This window comes from Zonotrichia albicollis, chromosome 2 (genome assembly GCF_047830755.1).
Source record: "Zonotrichia albicollis isolate bZonAlb1 chromosome 2, bZonAlb1.hap1, whole genome shotgun sequence".
In the NCBI taxonomy this organism is placed as follows: Eukaryota; Metazoa; Chordata; class Aves; order Passeriformes; family Passerellidae; genus Zonotrichia; species Zonotrichia albicollis.
In genome coordinates this window covers 69,271,375-69,286,166 of record NC_133820.1, presented here as the reverse complement: position 1 = coordinate 69,286,166, position 14,792 = coordinate 69,271,375, and the positions used below count along the sequence as shown (strand labels likewise).

General features: G+C 39.6%; 1 protein-coding gene across 10 annotated transcripts in view; it reads right to left on the bottom strand.

The window, feature by feature from the left end:
• The window catches only part of ENOX1 (ecto-NOX disulfide-thiol exchanger 1), a 352,587-nt gene that overhangs the window by 68,522 nt on the left and 269,273 nt on the right, over window positions 1-14,792 (bottom strand). For all 10 annotated transcript variants that reach the window (XM_074535464.1, XM_074535457.1, XM_074535456.1 and 7 more), the window contains one exon: window positions 10,095-10,307. In XM_074535464.1, the coding sequence (XP_074391565.1) occupies window positions 10,095-10,307 (213 nt within the window). The remainder of the gene's footprint in view (window positions 1-10,094; window positions 10,308-14,792) is intronic.

The following is a 14,792-nucleotide window of genomic DNA, read 5'->3' as shown; positions in this document are numbered from 1 at the left end:
TGTTGCATAGAAGATTGTATGAAATGGAAAACTAGAATATCTTCCAGGCAAGAAAATATTTGATACAGAATATTTGAAAATTTTACTACCAAAGAAAAACAGAAATAAATGAGAACCAAAGTGTAGCCTTATCTGCAGATTAAGAGGTAGAGAGAATACTTTTACCCTGCATTACATTATCAAGCAGTCAATTTTAAATACATGATTGAGTGAAGGCTGAAATTTATCTCTGGGTTCAGGAGTTAAGAAGTACTCAATTTTTCTGCCATGCATATTATTTTATACTACATTTTATTATATACATAATTTATACTAGAAAAAGAAACAAAATAGAAACAAAAAATGTGTTAGAATAAAAGCAAAAGTCTTGGATGGCAGATAAAATACTCAGATTTCATGTAGAATTTTACTTCCAATTCCACCAATTAAGGATGCAGGATGAAAAGGGCTTTGCACTAAATTACTGCAAGTGTCAGAGTAGAATATATGGCAATTTAGCACAGAAAAATTCTGTAAGAGTGTGACAGTTGACATGAAGGGTAAAAGAAAAATTCAACCCATAAAATTACAGTGTAAAGGAAACTGTTACAGTAAATGTATAACACGCTTTTCAAATATAGAGTCGCAGCACAGGGAGGATATAGAGTTGGCTTGGTTTGGGTCAGAAGCCCTGTTGCTGAATTCTGACTAAGCTGCAGTCTGCCAATCGATTTGGCTCCAAGCCCAGCAAACCAAGGAATTACAGTAGTCAAGGCTAGATGCTGTAGTGAATGAATTAGAGTCCCCAGGTCAGTTTTGGATAGGGAAGAGAATATTTTTGGCAACAGTCCTGAAAGGCATTTGGTAATGAGCTGAACAGAACTTAGCATTAAGTCCAAGGCTAAAACTGTGCGTAGGTAAATGACATGTGACATGGGTAAGAGAGATGGTAGACAGATTGCAGAGTAATGAAACATGTATTATTTTAATTAATTTGAGCCAAACACTCATTCTTTTGGTTATGGCACTGCTTACTTTTAAAAAAGAATTTCTCACTTTTAGAGTTGAAAACCTGCAGCCTCTCCCTGTTACTCAATTCACATGCCACAGACAGAGAAACAGATGTGATTGCCTTTGACTAGCAGAGGAAAACATAAGAGTTGGAAATATCACCCTGGGGAAGACTGCAGATAATGCAAGGGGTGGGTCCTGAAGTAAAGCATACCACAGCTAGATACAGAAGGAAAGGACATTATAGACTTGTATAATGAAGACACAGGTTTTGTCAGCTGTGCAAAATACTTCATCTGCCACTCCACTTTGATTTTGGCTTTGTTGGGGTTTTGTGTTTGGCTGTGTTTTTTAAAAAAACATTTTAAAATTCACAATTATCTGCAACCCCATCAGAGAAATTTGGTCTGTGTGCTGCCCAGATGCCTGGAGGTTTCATAAGACATAGTGTTAAGACATAGCATGATAAAGGAGAAAACCATAGGACTTCACTATTACATCCCCAAATTCCACCTTTTTGGACAGACCGAGAGAATCTGCAGTGATTTATCTCCTAAATCATTTTGCTGTGTGGGCGGTCAGCTTGCAAGGATGCCATTTCTCAACCTGCCCTTCTACCAATAACTACATCTGTCCTAGCAATCAAAACCAACCAGGGACCATTCTTATTCCCTGAAACCAATGAGCACAGCATGCTGAGTGTCCCTGCAGCAACAGTGCTTCTCTCTTCCCAAAAAGATGCTTTTCTGGGAAACTACTTGGCCTGCATCAAACTCTGAACTGTACCACATTTTGTGGGAAAACACTAGCTGACCCAGAGCAACAACTTTCTAACAGCTGAACAGTATGGGCCAGCCTGCCCTAGCTCAGCTTAATTTAATCCTGCAGACAGAGTCAGGGGGGTCATCCTTTACTAGCAGTCTCACCTCTCCTGCTCTCATCCTGGTACAGAGGTCTCAGCAGTGCAGACAGCAATTACAAGACTTACCAGAGGAAGAAGGACGTTTTCCTCCTACCCTGTCTCACCTACCTGAATACTAGAAAGAATGTCCTCTCTAAATTACTTCTACATTTCCCTTTGACTAGGCCTCCAGCATTTGAGACCAGAAGGGTTCATGCTTGGTCCCTCTTCCCGTTCCATCTGATTCAGACTGGCTTGTGTGGGTTATTAAGAGGCTTAGTGAATGTCACTAGTCCATACCTGGGTGATGCAGAAAGAAATACTACTTTCTAATACAATCCACATAGACAAATTAAAAAAAAAAATTATACCACAGCACTTACTATAACCCCTGGTCTTGTAAGAATATCAAACCCCCGTGTCAGCAGCCACTGCTTTTCTTTCTCCTTCTTTTAGCTAAGGAACTCAGTGGGAAACAGTGAAAGAGGAAGCAGTATGGGGAAACTAAAAGTGCCCAGTTTACAGGATTCATACTGAAACCTGTGCAGTAACTTGTCTGAGGTATGTATATCAAGAATTGATAGTTCTAGAAGTAGAACGCTCCCTGTTAAACTTTGAAATAAAGAAAAAGTACAATTTAATTCCAGAGAGCCCAGTTTGCCCTGCAAGATATTGCTAGAAAATCTGTCTACAGTTTAAGCTTTGAAAATCTTTTAGGTTATGAAACCCTGGTTTAATTTACAACAGAGAAACTGACAGCTTGGTGTAACTGCAAGAGCTGGCGCCGTGCCATGTGATAAATCACTCGGACTCAACAAGACCACTTCACCTTCATGTCATTTCTCAACAAACAGGTGCCTGACATTAGACCAGCACAACACAGGAGGGCAAGCACAAATGTGCGATACCTGCTCTTTCAATGCCACCATCTTACATTACGGAAGATTTTATGGACCTTGTGTTGACAACCAGAAAAAAAACCTAGAAAAATCTCATCTGCCCCCCACCAACTCAAAGAAAGGTGAAGTGAATGCTGCTTTCTTTGTCAGCTTGACAAGATTATAAACTATTCCCAAGATTATCCACTATTCCCTAATTATTGCAGATAATTAGCTATTCCTTCTTTTATTTATTGTTAGGCACAGCTTTCTTTTAAGTTCTCAGATTTAAAAATAGCAAAAGTGGGAACCACCATTTTTGGTAAATCTGCCCAAAAAGAGAACTCCCAGGGAACTCTGTAATGTAGGAACATCATAAATGACATTAAGTCATCGCAGGTCCCATTAAGTGAAGTAATAATTATGCAGGAATCTTGCAGATTGAAATATTCCCAGGAGAACTATGTTTTTGGGGGGCATAATATGGTTTCTTTTGCTGAAGAAAAAGGATAAACATGTGGATGAGGAGGTTTCAAGAGTCACAGACTCTACTGGCAATCAAAACAAAAAAATTGTCTCACATACTTCAGGTGTGAAATTTACTTCTCCATCTGTTGCCATACCTTAGGTTCTCTTGCGTGCCCTGACTTCTTCCTTCTGTAGTTTTGTTCCTTCTGTGTGTGTCCATCTTTTTCTCCCACATAGTCCATCCCTTTCCAAAACTCTTTTCTTGCCCCATAACATCTCTGTCATCATCAAAACTACACCATTTATGACAAATCCAGTGATTTGACATGAAGCATGACTAGTGCACACTGAAGGGAGCAAGTATTTCAATCACTCCTAGTTGCATAGGATTATTCATACTTATAAGGTTTATTCAATCATTTGTAAGCAGTCTGAACAGCTTTAGATGTGCAGACCACATGGTATGCACAGCCAACTCATCCTTTTGGGTGAAACCACCTTTCCTTCCTTGCCTAATGACTCTTCCCTCATCCTTTATTTCCATAGAACATTTAAAGCTCAGTTCTGTGATGCATCAGGCCCTTACCCCTGTCTCTACTCATCAAGGCAAGTCAAAACCAAGCACAGATTTCCACGTGATTAAAGCACATGCTTCTTTGCCTTGAACCTTGTGTCATCATCTAGGAGAAATGCAGATTGCAGGCAAGTGGCATGAGTTGTCAAAATAGACTGAATTCTTTTGGAAGGCAGTGCTTTTATTTTTCTGCAAAATACCATGCATATTTAATGGACTACATTAAAAAAAACAAAACCACACATCCTCTTAAAAATAACAGAAGAGCTTCTGTTGAAATTCTGTCCATGCTTAAATCAATACCAAGATTTGTATTGACTTTAGGTGGAGTGAAAGCTACAGACAATGGAAGGAATGCAGTCAGTCAAAGAAAATGAAGCACAGAGGAATAAGCTATGGGAAATACTACCAATTGCAACCACAAAGGGTTATACTGCCAAAAGAAAGAGAGCAACTACAAGAACACAAGGTAAAATAAAAATGGAGTCTTTCATCTCTATTCTCTGCCACTGCCACAGCATCCTGTATAGAAATGCTTTTAGGGAACATGTGTATATGAGATAGAAAATCTCATAAATGGAAGGACAACTGAATAAAGAATAAAGAGATCCAGCTGAGCTTTACTGGACAAATTATCAGTATAGAAACAAGCCAAGAGCACACTGACTAAATGAGCTAACAAAAGGAACTGGATGGATTGCAGAGGTTATTTTGTACTTTTTATTTTTTCTTTTTTAGAAATGCATCAAGGTAGAAAGCAATAGTGGCAACTAATGACATGGATGATTAATGTTTGTATTATAGTGGCATTCTATGACACCAACTGAGAACTGGGCTGCACTGTAAAAACACATTATATGACTCAATCTCTTTCACAAAGAGCTTAATGATGACCTAAAAATTGCACATAAAGTAAGCTTATATTTTTGAATTAGTCAGTGGCAAATGAAAGAAAGACTGTAAGACTGGACAATTAAAGAGCAGGAAAATCCTTTTAAAAGTTGTTATTAATGTGGAGCAATTGAAAGACTGCTCTGGAAAGCATGATTGTATTTTAGAAGTCTGACTGCTAAGCATTTAATCAGCATGCTTTTAATGTCTGTAATGAAACTGGCTTCATTTTTGGTGCTATAAGAATACTAAAAGTGGAAGGATTTTGGGGAAAAAGTACTGAAGTATGGAATTTAGAGGAAACCAGATGATACAGTGATTTTAGCATTCATCATTATATCAATGTAAATTTTATCTTTTCTAAAGCAAGAGAGCAATTTCTGAAGTGAACCTGTAAAGAGAAAAACAAAACTGATGCCAATATTTTTAAGAGAGCTCAGAAAGTATTTTTAACATTTTTCTTACTTTTTCAACATAAAAAAAAAAGCAGATTCTATCTCTGAAGGCATTGATAATGTCAAAAGAGATTAAATCAAATCCAGGGAGATCAGAGAATGAAAATGAAGAAATATTAAAGGAGGAGAATTTTATTCAGTCTATTGAGAATGCTTTTCCCTTCAGAATTATTTAATTTTTTGTTTGTTTTTTGGATTTTTTTTCGTTTTTTTGTTTTTTGGATTCATGTCAGATACCTACCAGCTATTTGATAAAAGATAAAAGATGTAATCTAATATACCACTGGAGTCCTTTAGTAGAAAGGAAAGGAAAACTCAAGGTGACAATTGTTAGAGTCCAAAAAGGGGTACATGACACACAGCCTTCTCCCCAAATCTTTGATTCTTCCTAAATGGAGAGGCCTACTGAATCAGCTCAAAATTGAATCTAGCTTCACTTCCTGTTTCACAAGTAAGGGCTGAAGATACTTAGCAACAGGCAAAGCAGGTAAACTGCATAATGTCATATCCACAGAATCATAGAATGGTTTGGCTTGGAATGTATCTTAAAGATCATCTGTTTCCAACCCCCCTGCCATGGGCAGGGACGCCTTTCACTAGACCAGGTTGCTCAAAGCTTCATCCAGCCTGGCCTTGAACACTGCCAGGACACTGTGGGGCATCCACAGCTTCTCTGGGCAACCTGTGCCAGTGTCTCACCACTCTCACACTATGTTTCTTCCTAATACCTAATCTAAACTGGTCCCCTTTCAGTTCAAAAGTAAAACTCTTGAACTGAAAAAAGTAAAAGTTTCAGAGAAAACTCCTTGCTCATGTTCATGCTGGACATCAGGAAGAATTTTTTCACTGAAAGAGTGGTTAACCACTGGAACAGGCTTCCCAGGGTGAAGATAACATCCCTGGAAGTGTTTAAGAAATGACTGGCCAAGGCACTTAGTGCTATGGTTTTTTTGGCATGGTGGTGTTTATTCAAAGGCTGGACTCAAATGATCTTGGAGGTCTTTTACAACCTTACTGATTCTATGATTCCATGGGAAGTAAACTGGCCAGGGGGCCCCATGATAAAAACCACCCTCCTCTCACTGTTCTCCCACAGGCACACAAGAGACCAATTCATAGACTCTGACAGGGACCTGGTTTCAGAGTCCACTAAGTCCATTAGCTCTTAAGTAAAATGGGCCAAAATGTCCAAATGATGGAGTGTCATAATCTGCTCAGTAACCAGCCATGGGGCACTTCATTACATCATGTGTATAACCTATCAACTTGTATACTGGGACACTTCCACCACCTTCTGTGTCTTACTCTTTAGATACCAAATTAATTTTTGAATATGGAAATATTATTCACCTGTAGGTACCTTTTTCAGTGTTTCTAAGGGAGACTGCATTAAATAGTCTGAAAACTCAGTAAGAGGTAGGCAAAGTTTACAATGCATGGAGAAGAGAGTCAGAAGAGGAAATTGAGGCTTTGGTGCAGTCTAAAAAAAACACCAACAACTCAACAGGGATATCTCTAGGGCCTCCATTTTCCTTAAACATGGGGACAAACATCTGTAAACCTTACGCTGAACAGGTGGCTTGGGAGAAAATGAAACAGAGATGAAGGGAAAGCCAAGGGGCAGTGTCGCATGTATCGAAGCTGGGGGAGTAAATAGATGTCGAACCACAAAGACAGACCTATCCTAAATCCTTGAAAACAATCCATACTTTAGGCACAAATTCAAATATAAAAAAATCAAGTAATTTAATAAAAAGAAGGAAGTAGAAATTTTTCTCTCTTAATCCCTTAAATAACTGAAGAAGCACCATACTAAGAATCCCTGTAGCACTTAAATCAGGTGCTATAAATTGGTGGTGTGACAACAGTAATACACTTTATTTCACAGATTATCCTGGCACAAGTACCTTGATGAGGTAATTAATTCACGTGCTGAGCAATTGACCCAAATTTTTAGGGGTAATCTGCTCAGTAATCTCCTAAATACCTCCAGGCACAAATTTGTAGCAGGGATTTCAACGCCTGTACTTCTTTATTAGTTAGGCCATAAGATGAAATGTTCTGGTCACAGTAATCCTCATTAATAAGAAAGTATTTTCTACTGAGACCCACCAAGATTCTATGTGTGTGTATGTGTGTGAGTGTGTATATTCCAGGTGAGTGCACTTGAAGCCAATTTTATTTCTTTTTTACTCCCCATAACATTCATTGCTGGCATTTTTTATCTAACTCCAAGTTCTTCCCTTATGCTACACCCATCTCTATCAATGCTGTACACGGTTAGTGGGATTAATCAGCTCTGAACAAGACATGTGAAAAGTGGGACATCTGGTTCAGAGCTAGGCCCCCTGTGAATCCTCTATGGGCAGCAGAGAAAAAATGGCATATCCAAGGGATGATTCACCTCATTGGAAGAGCACCATGAGATCAGTTTGATGACTCATTCCGTGGAGATTCTTATTTTTCTCTTCTGAATGCAAAGAAAGCCCAGAATGGTCAGCTCCAAACTGACATCTGACCTAGTTCATGAGAGAGGACTGCCACATGATATTTTTAAAATACTGTAATATTTATGTCAAATGGCCACACAGCTGCAGCATTACACTAGACTTGTGGATCCTTACTGCAGAAAAGCAGAAGTGGGTTTCTATCAGTCTGCAGAATTTAACAGGCCACACACACCTATTTTGGACATCTCATATTTTCAAACTCTTCTTCATAAAGCAACTGACATATTGTAGTCAATTATGCAGGACTATGGAACAGCAATGGAAAAAAATGCACGAAAAACACTCCTCAGATCAATTCAAATACAGATCAATTCAAATTTCCTTGCAAAAAGGAAGCTCATTTCAGAATCTCCATGCTTAGCAATCTTAGGCATATACATGTGTAAAGGAAAAACATTATCCATCTGTTCACAGCAAGTTTCCAAGGAATTTTAATAAGACATTAACGCTAATAATGGTCAATGTTAATGATGTTTATAAAATAAACAATGGGGAACATATGGAAAGCTTGTAAAACTTGCTCTTATAAAATCCACAGCGTAACACCTTTCCCTGGGGATGCTTTTTGCTGACCTTGTCCTCCTAGGCCAGATCTGTCAGAAACTTTCTTCTTCCAGACACTGCTGTTACTGTGGCACTAGGAAACTCACATTTTGAAGCCAAAGCTATTTCTGTTTTTGTAAGTTCAGCAGTCAGCACATTACAGGAGCAAAAAAGATGGCCAAAACTGCTTATTTCCACCTGAAACTACAGGGATCTCTATTTCCAAGTGACAGATGTTCTACAACAGTTGGTGACAAATGGGCTAATTTAGACTGATTTAACTAAAGTTCAGCCTGCTGACAATGGGGGACTTTTTTTAATGCAGCTGAAGAAGGCATTTCTGAATGCTAGAGCTGGCTGTAGCACACAAAACTAGAGAGGCCCTGGTGTGAACTGAACAGCACGCCATGCGTGGTGCCTGCATCTCTGGGCCTCACACTGCCTTTTAGATGCTGAGACAGAAGACAACAATGCCTAGCAAATTACCAAGGGAATTAGTCTTTTAAATTTACTCTCTGAACATATGTCCCCAGAAATCAAATGTCTTTGGCCCAGAATCTTTGTTTCTAAGTTCTGGCATCTAAACTCTTACATTAGAATATATGCCCTATGGTGAATTTGTCTTCTGAGATGATGAGCTCTCCATCACTTATGCAGGAAGCTTTAGTGGCTGCTCTGCTTAGCCAGACAAGTCCATCCAAGCTTAAGCCCTCAACCCAAGCTTTTAAAGGATGCCCACTGAGGGACCAGAAATTAATTGCACAAAAGCCTTTAGGGCGCTTTTTCTTTTTCTAATGTAAAGTTTAGGGGCATGATTCTGAAATGACAATGTAAATTATCTGGTAAATTATCTTGGGTTTTGTTCTCAACTGGCACATGAGGGCTGGCTCCAGGCTTCACTTTCTGAGTACCATAACGCCTCTTCCTTGAGAAGCGACAAGTAGACATGATAAAAACCACCAACAATTAAATCCATTTTATTTCTCCTTTTTTCTTGCCTTTTATTTTCCTCCTCTCCTCTCCTCTCCTCTCCTCTCCTCTCCTCTCCTCTCCTCTCCTCTCCTCTCCTCTCCTCTCCTCTCCTCTCCTCTCCTCTCCTCTCCTCTCCTCTCCTCTCCTCTCCTCTCCTCTCCTCTCCTCTCCTCTCCTCTCCTCTCCTCTCCTCTCCTCTCCTCTCCTCTCCTCTCCTCTCCTCTCCTCTCCTCTGAAGAAAACTGCTAGGCAAGTATCCTGATCATTGTTTTGTGAGGGAACCTAATTAGGGTAAGTTCATTGATGGTATTTCTGTACGAAGGAAACAGCTGCCAGCACTAGATATTTAAGACAGTTTATCTGCACAATTAATACTGGCAGATCAGTCCTGATGCCAGCAGCAGTACAGCATACTTTTCTACTGTGGAGGTGGCCTTTATCTGTCAATATATCCCTGTAAGTTACTGGATTCTACTGCCTTTTACCTAAACACAGGCTAAAAATATTACCTAATTGTGCTCTATTCTGCAATTGACCTAGTTAACTAGCTGCCACACACAGGCTACATATCCCCTCTCTCAAAAAAACCATGACCTTTTCTCAGAGCAGTGAGGCTTCTGTCTTGTCCATTCTTGAGGCGTTATGTCTACACAAGAGTAGACATTGTGAATAGAGCACGTCTTCATCTATTAATAAAAAAAAAAACTACTGAAACTTTGCTCACCTTGAATAATAAGTTCTTAGGAATGGTCCTTGATCCTCCAAACTGCCATAGAGTATGGAATAGGATGTGAAGTAGAGCATGACTGCATTGCAACTACTTACCCCCAAAACAAACAAGCAAAATGATAAAACCACTACCACCACCACCACCATCACTACAACAACACTGACAAAAAGGGAGTTACTTACATTGAGTGAGGATCCCCGTTAAGGCATTTTTGAAACTCTCCTTGGCTTGCTCCATTTCTTGCTCGTGAGCCGCCTTCTCGTTCATGAGCCGGCGGACGTGGCTGTTGGCTGACTGCACCATGGAGTAGAACTGGTTGGCAGAGCGACGATTCACCTCGCCTCGCTCAATCCAGGTGAGCAGCACCGTGATGGCCTCGGAAAACTTGCTATCATCTAGAACAATCAAAGCACAGGTTTCAAATTGCAGGCATAAATATCCTGCTGAGAACACATTTTCTGCTCCGTGTCACATTAAAATCACCATAAATCCTGCTTGCAGTATATCATTTTGGGCAACTTTTGTGTCCTTTGTTCCATCAGAAGTAAGAAGCCAATACAGCCATGTGAAACTACATAAATCTTCAAGACTTGTCTTCTCCTCATTTTAATCGCTTTCTCACAACAAAAAGCAGTCTCCCCACCTTCCCTGTGGCCTGAGTCTTCACTTTTGCAATGTGTCCCTTAAGCCATTCAGCGATATGGAATGACCTTACAGAGGGAGTGAGGAGACCTCTGTGGTACTGGACTCACTGAGGAAATGAAATCTGTCTGTGTTAATCTGCCCAGCCAAAATCTCATCTTGGAGCTTGGGCTCAGCCATACTTCTGTCAACAGATTTCACTAACATCATGCTGTTAATTAAGGAACAATGTTGAGGCTGAACAATTCCTCCTCAAAACACTGATTAATTATAAGGAACTGCTTTGAACAGACAATGTGCCTGCATTTGTTTTGCATTATTTGTTTTGTACTATTTAATGTTTCACATTATATATTTTTAAAGGATTTCAAATGAATCCAGGAAAACACCTAGATTACATCTTCATGTTTGCCATTCAGGTAATGAAAGTTGTTTTTCTCTCCAGAAAGATTGACAAAACAGAAGGCCAAATTTTGCACACTCCCTCCCCAGGTAATCTTCTTTCCTCTGACAGTGCTCCCAGCTTCCTCAAAAGACTCTAAGCACAGCATCCATTACACTTCAGGCTTCATCAGGATTAAGAGGAAACATTTCTTTTCAATTCCCATTTAGACTGAACTGCAAGAAAATATTATTGCAAGAGTGTCTTCCTGTGGAACCATTTTTGTGCAATTCAGTATCATTTTTTCACCAGGATTTTATTCTATAAAACTTCAATTTACCAACAACTCATTTTAAACATCTCATCTAGTGCTTTTTGGTTATATTTCTGTATATATATTTTAGATGGTATGCACACCTTTATGTAGGAGAAGGTATATGGTCATTGCAGGAAGATGTGGTGTAGTCATAACCAACAGACACTTAAAACAAAAACTGGAAAATACTAAACCCAGCAAACTGTGCTAGAGGATACATAAACATGTGACACAGTTTGTAAGACTTTCCGTGTACAAAGAACAATGAAATACTAATTGTTAAGTGATGATTCCGGCTTTTATTCTGAATCAATAATCACTTCCTTAAAAGGTGAGTAGCCTAAAATACAGAGAGAACTAGTGACAAGCTCTGTGCCCGCAGCCTCTGAAGAAGAGATTTTTACATTGCCTGATCTTTAACATCTTATTAACTGAAACGTGCTTTCAGCTACAGCAATAAGATTTGCTCTCCACAGCTGAATAGTCATGTTCACCCAAGATCCCTCAAGAAAAAAGCACAAAATAACATGTAACACATTCCCTGTGTAAAATGGTGTATCTGTTGTAAAACATTAATATGTGCTTCATTAGCACCATTCATTAATTTTCGCTGGGCAGGAAGAGTCAGATGGGCATTCCTTCATTTCATATTGTCCCCTTGGATCAGACTCCACTTCTGAGCTTTGCTGGGTACATATGCAGCAGGAATGCATTAAGTGGCTCTGACGAGCAAGGTTGGCTGAATATAGACCCCAAGAAATGCCAAATGTAAACAAGACTCATGCAAAGCCTCTTCACTGCGAGGAAACATGAGGATAAGGCTCTCCAAAGGACTTGGGCAAAATCTTCAGCCTGCCGACTTCTATGGGAACTGGATGTCAAAGACACAATACAGCCAAGAACTCACCCCTGAAACACAATGTTTATTATAATTACAACAGTAAATAAGAATAACCTGTAATGGTTTCTGGCAATGTTAGCATGTTTCCATGCATAAGGAAAATCAGCAGCACAGAAATATCCTCCCTTTTCCTCGTTTTAGTCTCTCCCCAGTACTCATTTAAGTGCTGTTTTGCTGTAGAGCCTCTATGAAAAAAAACATCCTTCCCTCATTTTGTTTTTATCAGGCACAGTGGGTGTCTGTAAGGGATGTTCGTAAACATATCATCCTTCTGCCACGTAGATTCTACCCATTTAAAAGGACATGCTGAAAACCTGTTTTCATCATACTATACTTCTAGGGAGCTGCAGAGGTCTGTGGGACTGTTATAGTTAATTCACAGCTCTGCTCACAGAGCAGGAAAAAATCCTTTCATTGGTAAACATCAGCATCTTCATTGATTACATAATTAGAAGTTACATTCAAAAATGCTAGAGGGTAATATATGCACAACAGGAGCACATTATTTAATAAAATCTTTTCTCTACTGTTTTAAAATTTATGTCACCTTAATTTCTAACTTTTCTATTCCGGAGCTCACTCAGTGACTGGTATAAGGTAACTCACCGTGAATCCATTTGTTTCATCCAGAATACTTTCTTAGCAATGAGAGATTGCCTTAGAAAATCAGATTTTTATATGAGATTGTTCATTTCTTTTTTAGTTAGTAGATAAATAGTAGAAGAAATGCAGCAACGGAATCCAATTTAAACAGAGCGTGAACTGCCTTATGATTGCAGCCGTTTATTTAAAAAAATAAAACAAAACTCCTAATTCTGTTCAAAATTATTCCCTCATGGTAGGATGCACATAATTATACACTGTTTAAAAACACACTCTTCAAATAAATTCCTTTATATAAGACATGTTCCCATATGTAATTGTTCTTTTAAAATAAGCATGTGGCAAATTATTTCTTACACTTAGAGCTTTCTGCTCCTCCAAGTCACAGCATATTCTAAGCAAATAAAGTAGGTTTTATCAGTCCTGTTTTTGCTGTCTGTTTAATGGTGAGGTGAACTGTGCCCCAGAAGTGCCTGCTGCCCTCAAGCAGCTGCAAAGGGAGCCTGGGCTAGCCTGCTCCTGTGTTGACATCCCTGCAACAGGCACACGTTTGGTTGGAGTAATCCCAACATTCCACAAGGGCTGCTGCAAGCACCTGCACCCCTGCATGTCCCTGTAAAGGGCAGCTCTAACACAAGCTCTGACAACGCCGTGTCATTTGAAGATTATTACCCATCCATCCAGGATGGCTTGCTGGGTCTCTGTCGATAGAGATTTCCAGGTGCTGCCAGACTCAATCACAGTGCACTAGAGATAAGATATTTCAAATTCCTTTTATATCAACTACAGATATTTGACATTTAAATCCAAGCTCACAACTTAGATGAAGTGAAATATAAAGAAAAGAAAATGCATCCCTAGAGCTGCCCAGAAAATTGTTAACAGGAATAATTCTATGAAAAAAGCGAATAATTGTTGACAAATGTTTTGCATTTTTATGCTTGTAATTTGACCACCTCTAAGCAACCCCAACTGGAATAAATATTTAACTGGAAAAGCTGTGACAACAATTGTTACAGAATGGTATCGTGGGAAAAGGTGTTGGAAAGAGGGGTTTTACTTTCAGCTTATGGAGTTTCCCTGGTGTAACACAGGGTAGAATTCAGCTCAGAGTAACCTCAAACATGACTATTTATCTCTCAGTATTAAGCACCTCCATCGGGTGCTTTCACAACTTGGCTGATGGTGTCTAAGGTTTCAGCCATTAGAAAGGATATAGACTAATCTATCACTCTGAAGCCAGGCATTCAAACACTCTTATTTCTACAATTTTTACATTTATAGATATATTGCAAATATAGCTAATTTGGTATTTCTCTGTTTCAAGAGCCACACTGCATGCTGGACTTCTAGCTAGAACAAGATCAAACTTTGGGCTACTGATTTAGCTTTGTTATTATCTTTTCAACCCTGGTCTTTCTCAGATGTTTGAAAAGTATCTGAGATCTTCCACACAACACTTTGAGCCTCTCTAAATAACAGCAAACCTTCTACACTGTCCTATGGGCTATGGAGTTGTCCAGAGTCACCATACACTGTCTCTTGTCCTGAATCTTGCTCTCATAATGCAACCTCCCAGACTTGCAAGGACATGCTGAAGAGACAGAGTTGGTCTTACTCCAATGACTACACCTAGAAAGCTCCCGTGCTGTTGACCTATGTTTTGGGAAGCATTAATGATCTTATTATTCTTGGCCTCTCTGTAACATGGGAAGGGCCAGGTACACATTTATGCCGAGTTCTGCCCTGACCAGCAGAAACCCAATAAACAAAGACCCCCTGAAGGTGCTCTTGTAAGTACTGAGCATGACTGTGCTGCAGGGCAGGCAGAGAAAGGACAAGGGTGGTGGGATATGTCTGTCCTTTTTTGCCTCTGATTAACAGCCTGTCCTCTGTCAGCTGTAGCAGTGCCATGGGAAGATGTGTCCCCTGCCTCATCCTTGTGCTCAGCACTACCCCTGTGCTCATGGCTACACTGCCCTCAGCCTGCCTGGAGCTGCCCAGCTGCTCAGACTCCAGCTCCAGTTTGTCAAACT